General features: G+C 37.7%; 1 protein-coding gene across 2 annotated transcripts in view; it reads left to right on the top strand.

Annotated features, from left to right (window-relative positions):
- The window catches only part of akr1a1b (aldo-keto reductase family 1, member A1b (aldehyde reductase)), a 69,837-nt gene that overhangs the window by 41,185 nt on the left and 4,577 nt on the right, over positions 1 to 24,075 (top strand). For both annotated transcript variants that reach the window (XM_039735122.1, XM_039735123.1), the window contains exons 4-8: positions 5,754 to 5,905; positions 11,396 to 11,591; positions 15,470 to 15,669; positions 21,607 to 21,679; positions 23,399 to 23,485. In XM_039735122.1, the coding sequence (XP_039591056.1) occupies positions 5,754 to 5,905; positions 11,396 to 11,591; positions 15,470 to 15,669; positions 21,607 to 21,679; positions 23,399 to 23,485 (708 nt within the window). The remainder of the gene's footprint in view (positions 1 to 5,753; positions 5,906 to 11,395; positions 11,592 to 15,469; positions 15,670 to 21,606; positions 21,680 to 23,398; positions 23,486 to 24,075) is intronic.

The raw sequence follows: 24,075 nt of genomic DNA, 5'->3' as shown, positions 1-24,075 counted from the left end.
TTCCAGAAGTCCTGGTCTTTGTCAACTTTATCTCTGGCAAATGTCAGTCTGGCCTCGATGTTTCTCTTGGAAAGCAAAGGTTTCCTCCTTGCACACCTCCCATGCAAGTTAAACTTGTACAGTCTCTTTCTGATTGTAGAGGCATGTACTTCTACATCAACAGTAGCCAGAGCCTGCTGTAGTTCTCGAGATGACACTTTAGGGTTTTTGGAGACCTCTTTTAGCATCTTGCGGTCTGCTCTTGGGGTGAACTTGCTGGGGCGACCAGTCCTGGGCATGTTGGCAGTTGTTTTGAAAGCCCTCCACTTGTAGACTATCTTCCGGACAGTGGAATGGCTGATTTCAAAATCTTTTGAGATCTTTTTAAATCCCTTCCCAGACTCATAGGCTGCTACAATCTTTTTCTGAAGTCCTCTGACAGCTCTTTTGTTCTCACCATGGTGCTCACTCTCACTTCAACAGTCAGGAGCACACCAAACTAAATGTCTGAGGTTTAAATAGGGCAAGCCTCATTCAACATGCAGAGTAACGATCTACTAATTATGTGCACCTGGTGTGATATACCTGTGTGAGATCTGAGCCAATTTAAGAGGGAATACATGTGAGGGTGTCCTATCTTTTTCCTCAGTTAGAATAGGCATTTTTGTAGAATGACATTTACAGAAGATCTTGAAAAGACTTTTCTTCAGTTTTCTTTGTTTAGTTGGATTACTTTAATCTCTCTGTATTGTTGAAACGGAGATGAAATAACCATTTATTAAAAATGTTACAAAAAACCACATGCTTTCAAAGGGTGTCCTAATGTTTTCACATGACTGTAGTCTTGCAGTCTTATAAACACTTTTGTGCCCACAGAATAAATGTTTTCAAGGCACTCCCAACTTTTGAGAAATATAGTCAGCTAATAGCCACTGACTCACACGCCCAATCATTTGTGCTCTTCCTACTCTAAATCCAGAAGACAGCTATCCCCCTAACAGATGTCAGTTACTATTAACATAGTACTCTTTAAAATGCAGTACCATGGCAGGTTTTCATCCAGTTTATTCCACCTACTAATTATGGCATAATTTTGGCAGCCCAGCACATTGTCACACAGTCTAACCACTAAAGTGAAATTATGAAGCAAAAAGTCATACCATGTATTTCACATAAGATGTGTAATGAACCCTTAACAATAAAGGCATATCTTGTAATTGTTAGGGATGAATACTATTTTTTTTTCCTGAATACATTTTTTTCTGAGTTTTATTTATGGTTTACATTTTGTTTGGAATAATAAAATACACTTTGGGTTGGTTGAATGCTTTGTGTTTTTTTTAAGTTTATTTAACATCTTGTTTTACAAAACAGCAGTTGTTGTTGTTATGTATGCCACAATTTTGAACCGTGCTGCTGGTTTCTGGGGAAATATCATCAGGTATTTTACTTCCTGATGCCACACCCAAGACACGTTATTAGCCAGCGTATTGGACACGTCATCACCCAAGTTAGTGGATAAGAAAGAATTTCTGTGTGTATCTCTAGTTAACTCTTTGGTATTTAGACTCCTGTGCTTCTCCTATAGACTTTGATTTTGAATTACATTTTGGCTTTGATGCTTAGTTTGTTCTGGACCTTCATTTTCAATCATCATCTGTTATTGACTACAATTTTGACTCATCCATTTTCTGATCGTTTACACTGCTCTCAACCCCTCTTCGGTTGGGCATAACACATAACAACCATTAATATCAATCTGGCACCTTTCAATTCTATGGATGTGCATTAATGAGATTTCATTAACAATTAGCAAACCTCAAACAGCATTTTAACACTTTACAAGGCTATTTCCACACCACTATGTTTCCATTTAAAAACGCAGTCATGAGTCACCATTTTCACTTTTTTCTACACAAACCTGTTGTTTTTAACCCCAAAAACTAAGACATTTGAAAACATCTCTAAACCCATATGTGAATGAATGAAAATGTATACTCTAACCTTGCTGTGATTGGTTTGTTCCTATTTCATAGCTCTTCCTGACTGGATCCAACTCATTACAATGTCTCATTCCCTAATTGGTCACCGCTCATGAAGAAATCCATATTCCAACATTGCAGTCATAGAAAATTTTCTTTCAATGGCACTTGCTGTGTTGCTTACCTGTATGTATCTGAATTGTGTTTTGTACAGTGTGAATGCTGCATATATGTGCAAAAGGCAAATCATTTACTAGCACTGCTCTCATTAACAAATCCACCTCATCCTCTGTTGAAACAAAACAATTTTTTGTTATTTGTATTCACCATTGCACAATTCACAATTTAGTATGGGTGGTGATACTTTTGTGAACAATGTGAAAGCGCTAGTGTGTATAGAGATTGTTCTCATTTTTACAGTTTTTCTCAAACCCTTTGGTGCATTTATCAGATCAGAATTGAAATTCTCAAAACTACTTGTTCGAACTCCATATCTACTTATTAGCTGTGCACATCATAACAGCAAATTCCCATTGTTTTGAACAAATAGCAAATGCTTTGTACATCCATGCAATTGATTGTGTACAGTTGTCTGCTGTTTTTTATGTTCTCATTTGCTTTTGTCAACTCAGTCAAAATGCGTTATGGTTGTTCTCTGTTAATTAGTCCTTCCACTCAAAACATCTACTCATTAGTTCATTGCTTTAGTTATTCTGTGTAAAATGATGAACTAGTTGTCATAATCTGTCTAGCATATGTATTTATTTATTTGGCATATCTGAAATTTATAACAGTATTGAGTAATTGGTCTCAGGCATTAGCTGAAACAATGATCAACCAATTTTCTACAATTGTTCAGAGGTGAATTCCATGAACCTTCAATTTTACTGTAGCATATATATATATATATATATATATATATATATATATATATATATATATATATATATATATATACACACAGTGGAACCTCGGTTTGCGAGTAACTTGGTTTATGAGTGTTTTGCAAGACAAACTAAAATTTTTAATAAATTTTGACTTGATAAACGAGCGAGGTCTTGCAATACGAGTAGTATGGATACACTTTGTCTGCTGAGCGTCATGTGATCACAACTGAGCTGATGGTTCTTCTCTTTCTCTCGCGCATGCACGCGTTATGTGTCTGTCTCTCTCTCTCTCTCTCTCCTCTTGTGGGCAATCGTTTCCTATTCTTTATCTGAGTCTGCGTGCCTCATTTATAAAGTCAATATCCGTAAGAGGGTATACTGTTTACTACAGCATTGTGACTGTGTGTGTGTGTGCGTGCATGCTGTGAAGTGCGAGTCCCCATCTTGCGCCCCAAAACACGAAGCTGAATCTCAGTACTTTTACAACACCAGCTTTATTCAGTTTGAAACAGCAACAGCGCAGTTATTTATTGTAGCAGGATCTGCCACTCTCCTATGCACAGACACAGCAGTCAGACAGGGTCTTTGCCAAGCAGTAGTGTGCCCTGCATATTTATAATGTTCCTTGTATCACCCATTGACGGCAGGCGCATATAGCATGTCCATGATCTTTTTGGATACGCTTTTACGGCGAACTGCTACAGCGCTGGGAGACTGCGATTGCTTTGGGACACTCTTTTGCATGTCGTCCCGTTGGGTGGAATCCCACAAGAGTTTAGAAACTCACACCAGCCATGATTCTTTTCAAAGGTAAATTGCAGGTTAATTTGTTTTATGTATTTTTACTTTATAGTTTGTATTAATCATTATTATATGAATAGTTTTGGGTTGTGGAACGAATCATTTGAGTTTCCATTTTTTTTTTATGGGGAAATTCACTTTGATATACAAGTGCTTTGGACTGCGAGCATGTTTCCCGAACGAATTATGCTCGCAAACCGAGGTTCCACTGTGTGTGTGTGTGTGTGTGTGTGTGTGTGTGTGTGTGTGTGTGTGTGTGTGTATATATATCCTACATGATAATGGACCAACCACAAGCTATTGAACAGGCACAACAGCCTGGAAGAAGACAAGTTAGAATGCAGGGTGGAAGAGTAAGGAGACAAAATATAGGTAGAGGAAGGAAGAGGAGGCCGCGTACAGAGGGTTGTTCCTGATGAAATAAGGGCCACCATATTTTTTTGCTTACTGTAAGTTACAGTAAACAGTACAACTTTATTTATTTCTGCATAGTACACTAAACTAAGTAAAATCTGAACAGGTCTGCATGAATTTGATGAAATATGTTGTCCAAAATACTGTAAACAAAATAACATTTTACAGTACAGTATGTACTATAATTATGTTTTTTTTTCCTGTTGGTGTATAGCGTATAATGGATCTGGACTTGATGGAATCACTTCATAATTTCATATATGTTGATCAGGCCAGCTTCAATCTGGCTAAAGGCAGAAGGTGTGGAAGCAATCTCATTGGTCACAGAGCTACTGTTGATATTCCAGGCCAGCAGTGTGGAAATATCACCATATCTGCAGCCATCTCTGACAACGGTGTGCATACTCATATTCACCTTGTAGGCCAGTACAACACACAACATCTTTTTAGACATCCTGTACAAAGATCTTATACCTGAATACGAGAGGGGTCTAATCTAGAATGATCTCCCAAAATATGTGATCATTTGGGATAATGTGAGTTTCCATTGCTCACATACCATCAGAGAGTGGTTTACTAATCATGACAAGATGATCATGGAATTTCTCCCACCCTATTCTCCCCTTCCTTAATCCAATTGAATACCCAGTTGAGCTTGTTGGATGCTATGAATGCAACATGTGAACAGATAAATATGAACTTCTGCAGAGGATGGATCCGTCATCCAAGAAGGTATTTTCCACGCTGTATTGCTAGAGTGAATATCCACTGTGATGTGGATAAAAATCTGTGGCCTAACAGACAAGAGCGTCAGGATGTGTAAAAAACGTATGGCTATGCTCACATTACCGTGTTCTATGGAGTGTTTCCTCTGTTCATTTGCACTTTTTCCTTTATGCAATTTGCTGCTGTAAATGGCATTCTTTTCTTTATAACTATGTTACTGTGGCAAATATCTGTACAATACAGTAAAGAACAGTATAGAAAATACTGTATTTTATCCAGTCTCTGGCAATCAATCCCCTCAGTACTGTTTGTACTTTGTAACTTACCAAAACTACTTCTACTATGTTTTACTATAGCGTTGAAACTGAAGACATTGAAAAAATGTTAGTCACTTGTGCTTTTTCAAAGAATATCTCAAAAATCCTACTTACAGTATATCCAGTCTCTTGCAATCAATCCATGAACAGTAAACACAGTAATTTGAAACTTTGTAGTATAGAAATTGTTATACCACACAGAAAATATGTTGACTTATGGATTTTCAGACAGTATTACCAAAATCCTTGTCAACATTTTCAATACAGATCAAACAATTATATTGAAAACATGTTCACACATTTTGACCTTCTTGTTCATAGGGAGTGGTGCAAGGATTTGTAATTCTGATGGTACTGAGAGTTTCACTGGCACAAATATTTTCTTTGGGGGCATAGACTAAGTATTTTGAGAAAGTTACTTGCTTTTGCAGGTAATACACTGTGTTTTGATGTTTGCACATATTGTTCTGAGAAGTGCACATACTGTTGTGCAAACGTAAATTATGTGTCAAGAAATGCACCAAAGCAAATTGAGAAAAACTGTAAATAAAAAGGTAGCAGTGTGGACAGAAAGAAAGAAAGAAAGAAAGAAAGAGAAATTGTGTTTATTTTTGAGGTCTTAGTAGATTTTTTTTCTTGTTCCCCAGGCAATTAAGCGGGAAGATGTGTTTGTGACTTCCAAGTTATGGAACACCCATCACCATCCAGAAGATGTGGAACCTGCTCTTCTGAAGACTCTGAAAGACCTGCAGTTGGATTATTTAGACCTGTACCTCATTCACTGGCCATACGCCTTTCAGTATGTTATAACTAACATATAGTTGGAGTTATATAATTAAGTCACTTTTGAGCTGCCTACATGTTTTTCTGTTTCTCTGCTTGAATATATTTTCTCTAATCTGTATAGGAGTGGTCCCACACCACAGAATAAGTATAAGGGTTTTATTATTTATTATTTGAACGAGAAGGTGACCAGCAAGAAAGACAGCTAAATCATAAAATCTTCTTATATAATTCTTCTAAAAGTACATTTTTTAACAAATGATGATAAAATCACTAAGTAATTAATTGTGCTAAAAGATGCCTTTTCTCATTTTAAATCTAGCTTGTTCATAGTGGGTTGGACCCTTTAATAAAAAGAACAGAATACAGTCCCAATTTTTAATATATATGCCAGAAAAATACATACTGGATGCATTTGATGAGTAGACATTGTGACAGATAGGGGGCGCTCTCGCTCCCTTGAACCCCTGTCCACGACTCCAGACACCAGGTAAAAGTCCAAATGTTGACTTTATTAAATTGCCACAGTGCACAAAGCACCCTCTCCTCCACTATTCTCATACACAAATCACCAATAACAATAATACAATCCTCCACTCCCAGATGCGTTGCCACCCTTTCACCCAGCTCAGATCGCCGTCTGGGAGCTCCCACAGTCCTTTTATATATCCTGACCTGGAAGTGTTCTCAATCCCCAGTCCATGTGATCTTGTATCACTTCCAGGTCAGGTAAAAACTCCTTTTCTTCACCCCGGAAGCACATCATTCCCCTTGTCCATGTGTGCTTCTGGGGCATAAGGAAAATACCCGTTGTTCCTCCCTACAGCGTCTCCTAGTGGCCCCCACGGTATCCAGCAGGGTTGCGTATAAAAACTGCAATGTCCATGATGCCCTGCTGGTCTTCGGGGAACCTCCATACTGCAGGGAGGGCTCCACCTGGCGGCTTGAGGGTATTGGCCGGGATAAACAGCTGGCCATACACCACAACATACATTTTGAGTTTAAATATTCTGCCATTATTGTCAATTAATTTTTGTAAGATCTGTGTTCCATGTTCTTCCATTAGTTTTTGTTTGATTAAATTGAGATTGAATTGTGTATTCTATAATCAGCAGTTATTTTTAATTTATTGTAGGTTTACCTTGAATGAATAATTAACTTGTTGACTACTATGGTGAAAATAAGTAAATTTGTTCCAGATGCAAATGTAAAATGTGGGTGCTATTTTAACATATTAATTAAATGGATTTTGTTGTGGAGCAAAACTCACAATAAAAACATTTTTTCATCTTAAAAAAATCTATTTGAGTTACCTCTTAGATGGCACATCCAGAAAAATTCTTGGTGCATGCCAGTTGCGTGATAACTCAGCCAGGTCTATCAAGTCATATCTTGCATAATTTGTTGCAACTGAATGTTGCAGTTTTCATTTTTTTCTGTGATGAGACTGAAAGTGAACTTTGCTTTTTTTCTTCAAGACAGTTGACTTTGCCTTAAGTTTTGAATTTGATGAAAGACTGGTTAACATATTTTGGTAACGGCCTTGGCATAAACTCTTAATGGTATCTCATTTCCTGATCCCTGTCATAAAATATCTTTACTTTCTAGAGCTTCATCAGTAGAGTATGATAATTTTTCACGGAAGATCAGCTATTTACAGTGGTTATAAAAAAGAATCCCTCCTTCAAAATATTCACATTTTGTTGTCTTGCAGCCTAAAATGAAGACACACAAAAATACAGCTGTATTTACTCTGCAACTTATAACAGCCAAATGAAAGATGTAATAGCCACAATTCAGGAAAAAAAACAAAAAAAAAAACAGAATCACTGAGATAGTTAAAGGATCGCCCGCATGTGTCAGTACTTTGTGGAACCCCCTTTTGCTTTTATTACAGCCATGAGTCTCTTGAAATTCTCCTCTACTGTTCATATTTGCCCACTTTTCTTTACAGAACTGTTTAAGCTCATTCAAACTGGATGGTGACCTTTGGTGGACTGCAGTCTTCATGTCATTCCACAGATTTTTGATAGGGTTTAAATCTGGTCTCTGACTGGGCAACACAAGGACATTCACCTTTTTCTCTTTCAGCCACTGTGTGGTCAACTTTGCTGTGGGCTTGAGGTCATTGTCATATTGTAAGGTGAACCTTCTTCCTATTGACAACTTTCTGGCAGAGGGCAGAAGGTTTTTCTCAAGAGTTTGATGGTATTTTGTTCCATCCATTTTCCTTCTGTTTTAACAAGTGCCCCAAACCTGCTGCAAAGAAACACCTCCACAACAGGATGCTACCACCTGCAAGCTTTACTGTAGGTCTAGGGGAGATTTCCGCTTCTTGATTGTGGAATTCACTGTGCTCCTATGGATTGATGAAGCCTTTGTGATTTTTTTTTGTATGCATCTTCTGCCTGTGCACAACTGTATCCCTGAAATCTTTTGACACTGCCTTGCCACCCATAGTTAAGTGTTTGCATTCACTGGAATGCTCTAGGAATAGCTGAACAAATCAGAATGATTACAGTTGATTGCCAGTGGAAGCCAATTAGCTTGGTGTGCAATGGAGAACATGATTAGTTACACCTGACTGAGTTTACAAGTATTTTATGGGGGCAGTGATTCTTTAATCATCTCAGTGATTCTGTTTTTTATTTTTTTTTCTAAACTGTTGCTATTATATCTTTCACTTGGCTGTTATAAGTTGCATTGAGGAAGTACAGCTGGAGAATTTTTTTGTGTGTCTGCATTTTGGGCTGTAAAGCAACAAAATGTTAATAGTTTGATGTAGTGGTGGTGGTAGGGTGGTAATTCTTTTCTATACCCACTGTATGTAAGTGAAGCATTCATGCTGGTAGGGAATTTTGTCATCATTGGTTTTCACTTCCTTCATTAGCACTTACCCTTTCCTTTATATTATAATATTATTATAAGTTTTATCTGTTTTGTGACATTTCTAAGCAGAGCTTGCATCACACAGCATGACACAACAAGATTTCTAGTTAGGGTGTAAGTCCGATTTGACAACTGCAGTTGCTGAATTTCATTGCCTCAGAGGGCACCAAGCTACAAATAATAATCAGGTGAGGTGACTGATACACCCCTGATTACATTTTGCCTGAATAAGGGACCTTAGCTGCCTTGAAAGCTTGCATATTGTAATCTGTTAAGTTAGTCCATAAAAGGTGTCATTTTGCTTGACTTCTGATTATAAAAATACAATGCAAAAACGTACGATAGTGAATACTTTTTTATGCACTGTGTATCCCTGTAGGTCTCTAGTGTGCTATACTGTAATGGAAAAGAGCAATACCAGTCTGGTCTTAAATTGTGAGATTATATATATTATGTAATCTCCAGACCAAATCACACCATCACAGTGTGTCTGTCATCCCATATTGGGATGACTCCAACACAGACAGATCTTCTTTAAACTTGTGTTGGTGCATTTACAGTAGACAGATTAGCAGTCTGGTTGGGAAAAATGTACTTCAGTCCAGATTAGAGTGCAAGTGTAAAAGCGCCTTCAGTGAACTGTTCAAAAACATGGAAGCTGATGTTAATTACATTTTCCAAAATATTTGTAAACAGGAACCATGGTGTGCATATTACATACCTTGTTACTCATGGGTGGTAGTCTCTGCAGGTGTAGCAGAACCTGCTGAGCAAAATTATCCAGTATAATTAAATGACATGAAATGAACCACAGGACGTGCTGTAAATATCTGGCATGTTGCTGTGTTCTTTAAAAGCAAAATAAGAGAGAACAACTTCCTTGTAATATTCATTGCAGTGTATACATAAATGGCTAATACACATTTTTTGTTGATCAAGAATTGCCCAAGTACAACCCGTCTCAAACATGGGACTATGTATTGGATATAACACTTCGTAAAGTGAAGAGATACGTAATTGAATTATCCTATCTCCTGTATCTGTTTCTATTGGGATTGCCTCTTGCTGCCTCCAGACAAAAATTCAAATAACAAAATCTAGAAAATGGATCAATATGTTAGCATGGAGTGAACAAGTGAACCCTACAGAGTTTTTAGTATGCAGTGAGTTTGGCAACATTTCTGAAATGTTTGGGAACTCTGCAGAGCTCTGTGAAATGCATCAAGTTCAAAGGAATGGAGGGACTGAACTAGATTTGAGTGGATTAGAATGGTGCAATGGTGTTTTAATTGACCCCAGGGGCTAGGGAAGCATCAGCTAACTATGTGGACCGATTATTGTGAGCAAAAATGTGATATGAGCTGTGAGATAGCAGTGCTAACCAATACACCACCCTGCCTTAACCAACAATAAAAAAAGATTATCTATCTATCTATCTATCTATCTATCTATCTATCTATCTATCTATCTATCTATCTATCTATCTATCTATCTATCTATCTATCTATCTATCTATCTATCTATCTATCTATCTATCTATCTATCTATCTATCTATCTATCTATCTATCTATCTATCTATCTATCTATCTATCTATCTATCTATCTATCTATCTATCTAGTTACAGAGTTCCAATCTTGGGGCACATTATAGTTGCGAGAAGAGTCAGAGCCATGGAATTGGCTGATTCCATAGTTTAATGTTACAGGAATTTCTTGTTTCTTTCTAATCTCTTTGCAGGTGCTTTACTCTTTTTTTCTTCCATGAAGAAGATAGAAACATCTTGTAAACTGTAATAACTCTTTTGATATTATAATTATTTTCTTAGGCAGTTGGAGGGCTAACTCTAATTAGGCCTGTTTTGGATTATAGTTGGAGCACCTGCCTAATTATGTATGTATTTTATTTTTTATTAAATGTATGGGTAGATGACAGGAGTGCTGATCAGGTTGTGGCATCATGCATGCCCATTGCAGATTTCAGTGATCTTACAGTATTCATTTTAACTGATGAAATTGTTTTGGACAATATACTCCCTGGCCACCACTGTCTACAATTTAAAGCATCCATCCATTATCCAACCCGCTATATCCTAACTACAGGGTCCCAGCCAACACAGGGTGCAAGGCAGGAAACAAATCCCAGGCAGGGCACACACACACACACCAAGCACACACTAGGGACAATTTAGGATCGCCAATCCACCTAAACCTGCATGTTTTTGGACTGTTTGGAGGAAACCGGAGGAAGCGAACCTGGGTCTCCTAACTGCGAGGCAGCAGCGCTACCACTGCGCCACTGTGCCGCCCCAGTTTAAAGCAATAACAAGAAATGTACATATTTATGCTATGTTGAAATAATTTCCAAAATAAATGGCAGATGAAAATGTTAATATTGTTTATTATGTTCTCTGTAATTTGATAGTGAGATCACATCTGGAGTTTTGTCTATATTTCTAGACCATGACATACAAACACACGTTTGCACAAAATGCTAATTTATAAAATCTACAAATGTACGATGTTCTCCTCCTTTTTTGGAAGTTCTGCAGTGTTTTTCTTTTTTATTAATGAAATGAGACATGATTAAAATATTTCTATATTTTTATTGTGTTAAAGGCGAGGGGATGTCTTCTTCCCAAAGAGCGAGGATGGTTCAGTAATTTATGATTTTACTGATTATAAAGAGACCTGGAAGGCTATGGAGAAGCTTGTTGAAAAGGGACTTGTGAGAGATATTGGTCTGTCAAATTTCAACAGCCGCCAGATTGATGACATTATCAGCATTGCTAAGGTCAAGCCTGCCGTTTTACAGGTAAGGTGGTACTAGGTGGCAGGGCATTGAAAGTTGATTATTGTTTATTTGTTATTGAAGTTGTATTTATTTATTTATTTTACTATTTACAAAATATTAAATTTGACAAGGGGTATTCAAACTTGCGTTGGAATGTGCATATGCAGTAGATTCAGAAAGTATCTGCACACTTTATTTCATTGTAGATTTAATTTGAAATGGATAGATTGGGAATTTTTGCACATTCATCTAAACTATATCCATAATCTATATCAGTAACCTATAATGACAAAGTGACAGCATGTTTACAGAAAAGTTTTGAAAATTTATTAAAAATCAACCTTCAAAAGCTTCTGTTCCACGGCATAATTACAAAATCTCTGCAATATTTAATAATGTAGATTCATATTTAATATTTAAAAAATTGTAAATTGTCATTTGAGAATTAATTAGTGACTTAAAGAAAGTCATTGTAAACATCCCAACGTCTTAGGAGTATTATTACTGAACTTCTGGTTAAGTATTACATTTGTGAATGTAATTTGTGGTAGGGAGGCCGAAAGCATTTTTCAGTCTACTTATAATTAGTTTTACAAGGATGCTTTGTTTTAACTCAGTGCAGGACATTCTATGGGTCAACATTCCCAGGAAGGGACAAGTAAATCTGTAAAACTGGCCAGTTATTCTGAAATGAGAGAGTAATCTGGCTAGAGATGGAATGGGGCTGTGTTGAAAAAAGAAATGTAAATGTAGAGAGTCGGCTTATTCAACTGGTCGTTGGAGAATCGAGTTGTGGTTGAATAGGATTGGGATGAAGGTGTTCTGTTTGTCTAGGAGGTACATTAAGGAAGATAAAAATAGGAGTAACAAAGAAACCCTCCCTTTGCCATTTTCAGTCCTGAGAAGACCATCTTTTGGCGGCCATGCTACTTGGCCCTATGCTGACAATGAATTAGCTAAGAAGGGAATCGAGTGTAACCACAAATTTATACACCACCTGAAACTGCACATCTATCATTATTAGGTTGTATAGCTTGCAAAGCTGCATTCTGTTTGTTTTTGTGTGGCACTAATTATAATAAAACTTGTTATCTATAATCAAGTGTGTAACTTTTCTCCAGCCTCCACCATGTCTTGTTGCCTGGGTTTGTAGAATGTAATAGAAAGGAGGAAGTGCTGAACTGCAGTACCTGACAGTGTAGTAAGCGTATGGGATTTGAGGCATTCTTAAATGGTCTACATAATAAAGGGTATAAAATGGAGTAGAGGGTCACGATAGGACTCTATCACAACAAAACAGTGCAAATAATATGTTTTCTGTGTATAGTGCCCAGATTGTTCCTTGAAAGTCTTGTATAGTCTGATTATTTAGTTTAAATTCACATCTCGTCAGTCAGGCTTTGTGCCATTCATGTTATTACAATTAATTCTAACATTTAAACAATAGCTTACTATTTCCCTCTAGGATATTAAAGTCTACCTAACCTACTTTATTTGGATGTATTTTAACATGAGCACCAATTATTTTAAATGACTAAAATTCATGTGGTGGTGTACAGTGGTCATTGAACAGAGTGAACTTGTCTTAGACTTGTGAATCCAGAATAGAAAAATGTAACAAGCAAATCTTACACATTTAATCTGTTGCCAATGTCACACTTAAAGAGAAAAGGTTTAAATCTTAGTTTACAAATGCAGTTTTTGAAATTCCTTTTACCAATATTACAGTCATATGAAAAATTTTGGGAACCCCTCTCAGCCTGCATAATAATTTACTCTACTTTCAACAAAAAAGATAACAGTGGTATGTCTCATTTCCTAGGAACATCTGAGTATTGGGGTGTTTTCCGAACAAAGATTTTTAGTGAAGCAGTATTTGGTTGTATGAAATTACATCAAATGTGAAAAACTGACTGTGCAAAAATGTGGGTCCCCTTGTAATTTTGCTGATTTTAATGCATTTAACTGCTCGATACCGATTACTTGCAACACCAAATTGGTTGGATTAGCTTGTTAAGCCTTGAACTTCATAGAAATATGTGTCATGGAATCCTCAATGCAACTCTCAAAAGATCTGAAAACAAAGGTTGTTCAGTTTCATGGTTTAGGGTAAGGCTATAAAAAGCTGTCTCAGATGTTTAAACTGTCAGTTTCAACTGTAAGGAATGTAATCAGGAAATGGAAGTCCACAGGCACAGTTGCTGTTAAACCAACTCAGCAGGTCTGGCAGGCCAAGAAAAATACAGGAGTGGCATATGCGCAGGATTGTGAGAATGGTTACAGAGAACCCACAGATCACCTCCAAAGACCTGCAAGAACATCTTGCTGCAAATGGTGTATCTGTACATTGTTCTACAATTCGGCACAATTTGCACAAAGAACATCTGTATGGCAGGGTGATGAGAAAGAAGCCCTTTCTGTACTCACGCCACAAACAGAGTTGCTTGTTGTATGCAAATGCTCATTTAGACAAGCCAGATTCATTTTGGAACAAAGTGCTTTGGACTGATGAGACAAAAATTTAGTTATTTGGTCAGAACAAAAAGCGCTTTGCATGGCGGAAGAAGAACACCGCATTCTAAGTAAAACACCTGATACCTACTGTCAAATTTGGTGGAGGTTCCATCATGCTGTGGAGCTGTATGGCTAGTTCAGGGACTTATGTGGCCCTTGTTAAGGTCGAGGGTCAGATGAATTCAAACCAATATCAACAAATTCTTCAAGATAATGTTCAAGCATCAGTCACAAAGTTGAAGTTACACAGGGGTTGGATATTGCAACAAGACAATGACCCAAAACACTGTTCGAAATCTACAAAGGCATTCATGCAGAAAGAGAAGTACAATGTTCTGGAAAGGCCGTCACAGTCCCCTGACTTGAATATCATCGAAAATCTGTGGGATGATTTGAAGCAGGCTATCCATGCTCAGCAGCCATCAAATTGAACTGAACTGGAGAGATTTTTGTATAGAAGAATGGTCAAAAATACCTCCATCCAGAATCCAGACACTCATCAAAGACTATAGAAGGCATCTAGAGGCTGTTATATTTGCAAAGGGAGGCTCAACTTAGTATTGATGTAATATCTCTGTTGGAGTGCCCAAATTTATGCACCTGTCTAATTTTGTTATGATGCATATTGCATATTTTCTGTTAATCCAATAAACTTAATCGCACTGCTGAAATCCTACTGTGTCCATAAGGCATGTCATATACTGTATTAAAAGGAAGTTGCTACTTTGAAAGCTCAGCCAATGATAAACAAAAATCCAAAGAATTAAGAGGGGTTCCCAAACTTTTTCATATGACTGTATTTCCAAACATACATGTCCATCAGTTTCTTCCTTGTTTTTTTTTATTTTTTAATTCTGTCCCTTTGCATTTTTCCATTGTTGACCTTGAAGGCAGCAAAATCAAATAAGAAAAGGTGAGCTGTCAGCTCTGTCTGTCACATTTTGCTTCCCTTTCTTTTGACACTTGCAGCAGTAAAATGTGATTGAACAGCAAACAATGACAGAACACCAGCCTTTGATCACTGTATACAGGGTAAAAATGTTTAACCCTTCCAAAACTGTTTTTACTTGTTTTCGCCAGCAGTTGCCTCAGGATTTGCAACTCAATTTAATGGCTTTGTTTGTATGAACACTGTATCAGAAAGAGATACAGTCAGTCAAAAAGTTTTGGACTCAGTATAAGAAACCAGAATGGACATATTTGATAAATTACAAATATGCAATTGGCTTGCACTTAAGGATCACTGTCTGCTGTTAAATTAAAGTTCAAATCTTAGAGCCATTCAAATGTTGATACAGGGAAATAAATGTAAGTGTCCAGTAGTGCACAATCAGTGTAAAACTGTTACTGTTTAGCAGACTGTGATTTAACATCTTCTTCTACAGGTTGAATGCCATCCTTATCTTGCACAAAATGAGCTACTGGAACACTGCCGTGACAGACAGCTAATCATGACTGCTTACAGCCCGCTTGGTTCTCCAGACAGAGCATGGAAACATCCTGAGGAGCCTGTTTTGCTAGAGGAGGCATCTATCAAGATGCTGGCTGAAAAGTATGGCAAAACTCCAGCACAGATTATCCTTAGGTGAATATTTTAAATCTTTTGGTATGTCTTCTTTAACAGATAGATACTCCCCCAAGAGGAGATAATCTGTCCGTCCGTCTGACTGTCAATCTATCTGTCTGTCTGTCCTTCTGCACAGAATGAAAATATTGCTTTACCTCTGCAAGATCAGCCATCTTCCAGTTCTGCAACTCTAAACAAAACTCAGGCATAACAGACTTCTATGTATGATAAACCAGTGAGTTAGTCGTACTAAATAAGTGCATTGATCGATGTTTGCCATGGTAAACACATTAGCAGCACAGTGATCCAGTGGATAGTGCTGCTGTCCAGTGACTTAATTTTTCTCTATAACCCAGTGTCTATACTTATTCCAGCACTGCTCAGTGGAGCATGCCCAATGATGGGAGTTGTTCTTTTTAGACTTAGCATATACAGTAATCAACAGGGGGAGCTTCCGAGTTCCACTACTCGTTAAAAAGTTTTAGAACACCTCAGATTTTCCAGTTTTTCTTCAAATTTAATCAGTTGAAATGCAATGAATGACCAAAAACAGTGAAAAGGTAAGCAGTAAACTGGCAGAGGTTTAAATTTCCAGTTTAGGTTAGAAAAAACTGAAAAACAAAGGAAATTTCAGAATATTATAAATGGGCCTTCTTCAGGGAACAACTAACAGATTACAACCTACAGATGTTCTGCAGCAGTTAAAGTAAATTAAGCCTTGAAGTTTAAGCAAACAATTTTCACAGGTCTCTCAACTTCTGTTGATTACATAAAAACCCTCAGTCTGTTGTAAAGCGTAGTTGGAACAGACCACACCCTCTACCCTAGAAATTTGTAAATTCCAGTTATAATAGCAAGGAAAAAGCAATTAAGAAATGAAAAGAGACAGAGCATTATTGCCCTTAGAGTGTAGGCCATTCATTTAGAGAAATTGCAAAAAAAAAAATCCAAGTGTTGGTGAGTACAGTGTTCTACATAATCTAAAAGCAATTAGAGACTGGAAGAAACTCTGACAGGAAGAGATGTGGCTGAAGAAAAGTCACAACCCAACCAGAAGACAAGTTTCTGAGGGTCAGCAGCTTGCATGATCACGGTTGCCTCAAGGAACAAGAGCTTCATGCACAGCTTAACAGTGGTTGAAAAAAAAAACAAGTCTCGGTGCCCCTGTGAAGAGGAGACTTTGTGCTGCAGGTTTGAAAGGGTGAGAGGCAGTAAGAAAGCAATTCCTTAAAGGACAAAATATGGCCTTAAAATACTGTCTGTGGACTACTGCAGACTGGAAGAAAGTTGTATGTACTAAAGAATCAACATTTAAAATCTTCGGTTCATCACGCAGGGTGTTTGTACACCATCAAGTAGGTGAAAGGATGGCTCTTCAGTGTGTGACACTATCAAACAATGGAAGAAGTGTGATGGTCTAGGGTTCTTTTGCTGGAGGCAGAGTTGGAGACTTGCACAGAGTGACTGGCATTTGGATTGAAAAGGGTTACCACAATTTGGCTTTTATATCAGCAAAAATTGGTACTTTGATAAATCAAAAATTTTAATACAATTTTGTACACTAAAAAATTCCTTGACTCATTTTTTATTTGCCATTGTTTTTTTGTTCTTTGCCAGTATAATATTGTCAAAGTAGTACTTCAGATGGTGTAGTAACGCTGTCTATTTCAACTCTGCTTTAAGATAGACAGAAGGTTTTTAAATAATCAACAGAGGTTGTGGCCCACGTGCAAATTGTTTGCTTCAATTTGCAAGGCTTGATTTAGTTTTCTTGCTGCAGAACATCTGTAGGTTGTAACCTATTAGTTGTTCCCTGAACAGTTTTTGCTAACATAAACTTTAAATTTTTAACATAAACTTTAAATTTAAACCTCTGACAGTTTACTGATTACTTTTCACCATTTTAGATTATCCATTGTATTTCAACAGATTTTAAAAAATGAGGACAAAACTTGATAATTTTAAAAACTGAGGTGTTCTAGAACTTTTGACCGGTAATGTATGCTAAAGCTCAGAATAAACTGCAATTAAACCAAAAATATTAAAAATTAGTAACATATTGAGAAATCAACAAATACAATACTGAGGGAAAACAAATTAGCAGAAGAATAGACAAAAATAAACAGCTAACTGCCCCACTGGGCCTAACTAAACAATAACTTATCCCCTGCCTATCAGATGGAATTACTAAAGATCATAACCAACCAATCTTCATTATCACACTTCACTTTCTCCTACTAGTTGAACATTTGTCTACCTTCTACCCACCTGCAAGTTTATTGGACTGTTGAGATAGATGCATCTTTATACACTAAGGCTGAGATTTCTTCCAGATTAACCCCAGGAATTTCTTCAGTGCTCCTGTTTGCTGTATAATTGTTCTGAAGCCATCAACGTAGAGCTCCCTCTGGCAGCCCCAGAACTTCTCGGTTTCCAGGCTCTGCCCACTGCTTCAAGGGCCAGATAACTTATTTAGTCAACTGCCCATTATACTGAATAGGGGAAGGCCACATATAACATATTGAAAATTGCTGCTGCTGTTTTATTGAATTACAATTTTCCCATAACCTACTGTCCACTGCTATCTTTCTGTTATTTTAGCAACGTCAGGTAGTGACAGTACCACTTAAGATGCCATTTGTAATTTAATAATGCCAATGGACAGTATTGCATGATGGGCCAAGAATAGAACTTTACAAAAAAGTTTGAAAAAGTTGTTTAACTTGCCTCCATTTAAATTGTTAAAAAATAAAAAATAAGTAAAAAAACAACCGGCAGAAACTAACACTGAGCCCCATTTCTAAAGTGACATTAACACATGGAGATTGGGGGAAACCTTCTAACCTACTTGCACACAGAGCCTCTAATTTACATCACATAATCTGACTGTAGCCTGTTTTGTAGTAACATTTCTCTCAACCGTAACTGCGAAAACATGGTCATTCAGCCCAACATAGCTCACCAATACTATTTGCATAAGTTTTCTAAAATAACATCTAGTAGAGTTTTTAAAATTTTTGAATTACTACTAGTCACTTATTTCATGTGTCTGTGGTTCCCTTTCTAACAGGTACAAATCTACCCTTAACACGTTTCCAACTACAGTAAGTCCCCAAGTTCTTGGTGAAGAACTTAATTTAAAGTAATAACTGAGATTCACCCTACTAATTAATTTTCATAATTTATAAACGGTCTATAACCTGAGTTTAAATACAGTACTTGGGATCAACAGTACAGAGTAACAGGGATTGTGGAAGAGAGGTGAAAAAGAGAGTGCACAAAGGGTAGAATGGGTGGAGAAGAGTGTCAGGAGTGATTTGTGACAGACGGGTATCAGCAGAAGTGAAAGGGAAGGTCTATAGGACAGTAGTGAGACCAGCTATGTTATATGGGTTGGACTGGAGACGGTGGCACTGACAAAAAAACAGGAGACAGAGCTGGAGGTGGCAGAGTTAAAGATGCTAAGATTTGCATTATATACTGTGTGACAGATAGGGGGCCGTGTCGCTCCCTTGAACCCTTGTCCAATACGTCAGACACCAGATAAAAGTCCAAAAGTAGACTTTATTCAAATTGCACAGTGCACAAAGCATCCTCCTTTCCACAATACTCATTAAATTAATCACAAATACTACAGTAATACACTCCACCATTCCCAGACGCATTGCCACCCTTCCACCCAGCTCAGCTCGCCATCTGGGAGCTCCCACAATCCTTTTATATTCCCTGACCCAGAAGTGTTCCAATCCCCAGTCCATGTGATCTACTATCACTTCCGGGTCAGATAAAAAGTAATTTTCTTCACACCAGAAGCACATCATTCCCCTTGTCCATGTGACTCAGACATACTTCCGGAGCGTAGGGTAAATAACCGTCGTTCCTCCCTGCAGCGTCATCTAGTGGCCCCCACGGTATCTTCGGGGCACCTCCATAAACTTTGTTATCACTTTGTACGTGCCTCTGTGTCAGTCTGTGCTGGGTTGGGCGCTTGTATAGCGCCTTTCACAACTGGTAATGGATATTGTAGTCTGAGCATGTCCATTGCACTCTGTTAGCTTGTGCACTTAGCTGCTTCGCACACCGTTTAAATAGTCATGGGTAGAAGCGTACACAAAATAAATTTCTAGAGGCAAATGTTCAGGCGATCGCATTATTCCACTTCCTGGCTGAAATAATCTGTCTCAATATTTCAGAAATTGCTAACTGTTGATAAGCTAAACGTACAGTGCTATACTCAACAACACATTTTTGAGAGCAGTAGAGTAACTTGTTAAAAGTAACACGTTACACACTCCGGTTACTTTTTTAGAGTAACAAGTAACCTAATGCAATATGTATCTTACTGAAGTAAAAGTACCTGCCTTATTATTACTCCAGCAGCACTGGGTGTAAGCCAAGATGCACGCTAAGCAGAAAAGAGTGTGCTGCCTGCACTTCGGTAACAAATAGCTATTAATAAGAAAGTAAAGTAATAATAAAGTAAAATAAAAAATGGCCCTAGCATTGATCCCTGGTGGACACCACTTTTATCATCGCCTAATTCTGAAAAGTTCCTGCCATTTAAGACACTTTTACAGCCATCTACACAATGCACTTGAAATTCAAGCTTGTTTCAGTTTGATTACTTACCTCTCGTGGTATCTATCAAAAGAATTTTGTGTACAATCACATCATATACACCTTACTGGTTATATGCGATTCTTGGTTCCTCATAGAAAAGCAAAAAATGAAATTTGATCTCCCCTGTGTGAACCCCTGCTGACTGCTCACTGGCACTCTAGCCCTTGACATTTGATTTTTAATCTTTTTATTAATAATTACTTTGTAGAAGCAAAGCTCTCAATTTACCAGTTGATCTACGTCCCTACTCTCACCTATGGTCATGACCTTTGGGTAATGAACAAAAGAATGAGATTACAGATACAAGCAGTCTAACCGAGCTTTCTCAGCAGAGTGGTTGAGCTTTTCCTTAGAGACAGATTAAGAAGTGCAGAAATCCGGGAGGGCTCAGAGTAAAGACATCAATAGGAGCCAATTATGGTGGTTCGGATATCTGATATGAATGCCTTCTGGACACCTCCCTGTGGAGATTTTACAGGCACAACCAGCTGGGATGAGACCCTTCGGGAAAACTCAGGGCTTGCTGGGAGGATTATATCTCCCAGGTGGCCTAGGAACGCCTTGGGATCCCACAGTATGATTTGGCAGTTATAGCTGGGGAAAGGGACATATGGGCTTTACTGCTAAAACTGTTGCCTCCATGACCTGGCTTTGGATAAATGGTGGAAAAAGTAGGAAGGAATGAATGAATGATTGAATATTAATAATTGTTTCCACCAGTTTACCACTGGTGCACATTAAGATTACAGGACTGTAGCTTCTTACTTCAGTCCTATAACCTTTTTTGGTACATTCAAATGTAATGTGAAAAGCACCTACTATGGTGTTAATGTCCATCTATCTATACTGGATTCAGAAAGTTTTCAGACCCCTTCCCTTTCAGCATACTTTGTATTGTAGATTTAATTTTTCATAAATACATGCACTGTTTTTGCTCGTCAGTCTGGATTCAATAGTTCATAATGACAATGTGAAAACGTGTTTTCAAAAAGGTTGGCAAATTTTATTAAAAACCAATAACTGAAATCTTCCCATTCATGCAAGTATTCAGACCATTACTTCCATATTTTGTATAAGCCTGTTCGACAGCAATTCCACCGCTTATTCCACATGAAACAGCCTGGCTCCAAATGGACCAATTTTGTATCAAATATACAAACTGATCAGTGCAATACAGCAAATGAAATGCACCTCTAAAAGATACACAAAATAAGAAAATAAGCTAAATTTTGTTAAAAGCTTGCTGCCTCACTTTCCATTGTCTGTAGTTTCAGTGGGCAATCATAAAATCTTGATGCTTCCTGTTAAATTATTGGAGTTCCCTTCTGTTGACAGGTGGCAGACACAGCGCGGAGTAGTGACCATTCCCAAGAGTGTCACTCCATCACGGATACTACAGAACATCCAGGTGAGGCCTTGGAATTAAAGAAATAAAAAGGATTTTTTTTTTTCAATTTTTTTCTTGTATTAAGCCATGTAAAACCATAATAACAGTTAATAATAATTCTTCACATTTATATAATGTTTTTCTCACAACTCAAAGCGCTTTTCATAGTGAATGGAGCCAACACTAATTTGTAGCATCCACCTGGATGATGCAGCAGCAGCCATTATTGAGCCAGTACTCTGACTACACGAGTTATTAGGTGTTGAAGTGGTGACAGAGATAGCCAGCTAGAGACAGGGCATGATTAGGGGGCCAGAATGACTATGGAGGACAGTTTAGCCAGGACATTGGGATACAACCTGCTCTTAATGAAGGATACCCAGGGATCTTTTATGACCACAATGAGTCAGGACTTCATTTTTAGGTCTCATCCAAAGGACAGCGTCATTTTTAGAGCACAGTGTCCCCGTCACTGCACCGGGGCTTTGGGATCCACATTCAATCCACAGGGTAAGCGACACCAACACCTCTTCCAGCAGCAGTCCAGGCTTTTTCCTAGATGGTTTCCCTTCCAAGTACTGGCTGGGTGCAAATACGACAATCTTCTGAAGTGAATGTGTTATCAATGTGGTTTATGAAATCTCAGTTTCAAGGCTAACTGTGACTGTACTAAAAGGAAAGTTGATATTGTTTAATCATTCAGACATTAATAATACATGCTTTACAGTAAGGTCAGCATTGTTCAAGTTATTGCACTTAATGCCACGTGTTAACCAACTCAGGATCACAGATTAGGACCCAAGTGCAGCCATGCAACAGGTGACACCTCAGCACCACGCTAGTTCAGATGGAACGGAACCAATGTGAGGTTTTTTATGGAGGCTGGAGTGCCAATTCTGCCACCAACCCCCAGGTTTTTCCGCCAGGTTGGAGGGCCTACTACATGAAGGGCTGGATGCAGATTAACGTCATACCCAGGACGGAGCAATTGCAGGTCAAGGGTCCAATGAAATAGAGTCACTTTTGGCATTTACAGGATTACCTTCTGATTGCCACGTGTACAGAGAAAAAAAATTGTTACTTGTATAAATACAAAGTTGTATCCTTAACGGCTGAGACTGCCCTTTTATTAAACTTGTTAATTCGATGGGCTTCTCTTGAAGTGATGTTTCCAGCCCAGCACACCACATTGGCCATCAGAGAATTATAGAAGATGTGAAGGATGTCACTTTCCACATTAAAGACACGCATTAAAGACTCCTAAGGAAAAACACCCTGCTCTGCACTAATCAAACATGTCATTAATGTGTATCCACAAGTACTTGTACAAGTGGACCACCTCTACATCCTTTCCCTTAATAGTAACCAGACATAGAGGCTCTTTGGTGTAATGAAAGTCAATAACCACATCATTGGTTATGCTGAAATTAAGTTGCAGACAAGAAACAAGGTTCTCCACCTGACTCCTATGCTCTGTTTCATCCCTTTTATCAATACACCCCATAACTGTAAAAGCTTCTTTCATTTCTGGAATATTTGCACAGGTTGCGGCCTTAACACTATTGTAAATTTAATTTTATGGTTGCTGCTTGCTTATTTAGCCTTCTTACAGGTACTTTTAGTCACAATTGTCTATTTAACAAAAGTTTCCCTACTGACCTAAATGATTTCACGACTCTCTTAAGACAACTTAGCTTTTGGTTGACAAGTGTAAATTTTTTCTTTTCTTCTAAAATGCAGGTATTTGACTTTACTTTGTTAGACGATGAGATGAAAACAATGGCAAATATCAACAAAAACTGGCGGTATATAGTGCCCATGAAGACAGTAAGTAGTTTATCTCCTTGTATTATAAAGAATAAAGGAACCACTTGAGTGAAATCCACTATGTGCTTCTCTTTGATCTGTCTCCATCTAGTGCAGGGGTTCTCAACGTCGGTCCTGGGGACCCCCTGTCACTGCAGGTTTTTGTTCCAACCAGCTTCTGTTTTTAATTGAACTCCTGGGCTAATTAATTTAACTGATATTTCCCATGTTTTGTGTTTAAGGAACAATATATTAATTAGAAAACTAAGTTTGCTAAAATATATATATATTAAAATGTACCAAGCAGTTATATAGGAATAATGTATTTTTTTCTTTTTAACAGTATTTTCATCTTGATTTTCATTCTACGTTTCTAGGTGTTCTAATTGTTTAATTAATCCATTATTTACTAATTAGTGTTGTTTGCCTGGGTGTCTGCTCTGCTCGTTTTAAGTTTTCATTATTAAGATACAATGAAGGGGGAAAAACTGCACAGAGAAAGGGCAAAGTAAAATGAAATCAACAAAAGAGAGTTAAGCATTTAAATGTGTAGCAAAAGCAGAAATATTTATAAATGTCTTATAAATGTAAAAATTATGCTGATATGCTTT

This window comes from Polypterus senegalus, chromosome 14, assembly GCF_016835505.1.
Source record: "Polypterus senegalus isolate Bchr_013 chromosome 14, ASM1683550v1, whole genome shotgun sequence".
NCBI lineage: Eukaryota > Metazoa > Chordata > Cladistia > Polypteriformes > Polypteridae > Polypterus > Polypterus senegalus.
This window is presented reverse-complemented; position numbering and strand designations above follow the sequence as displayed.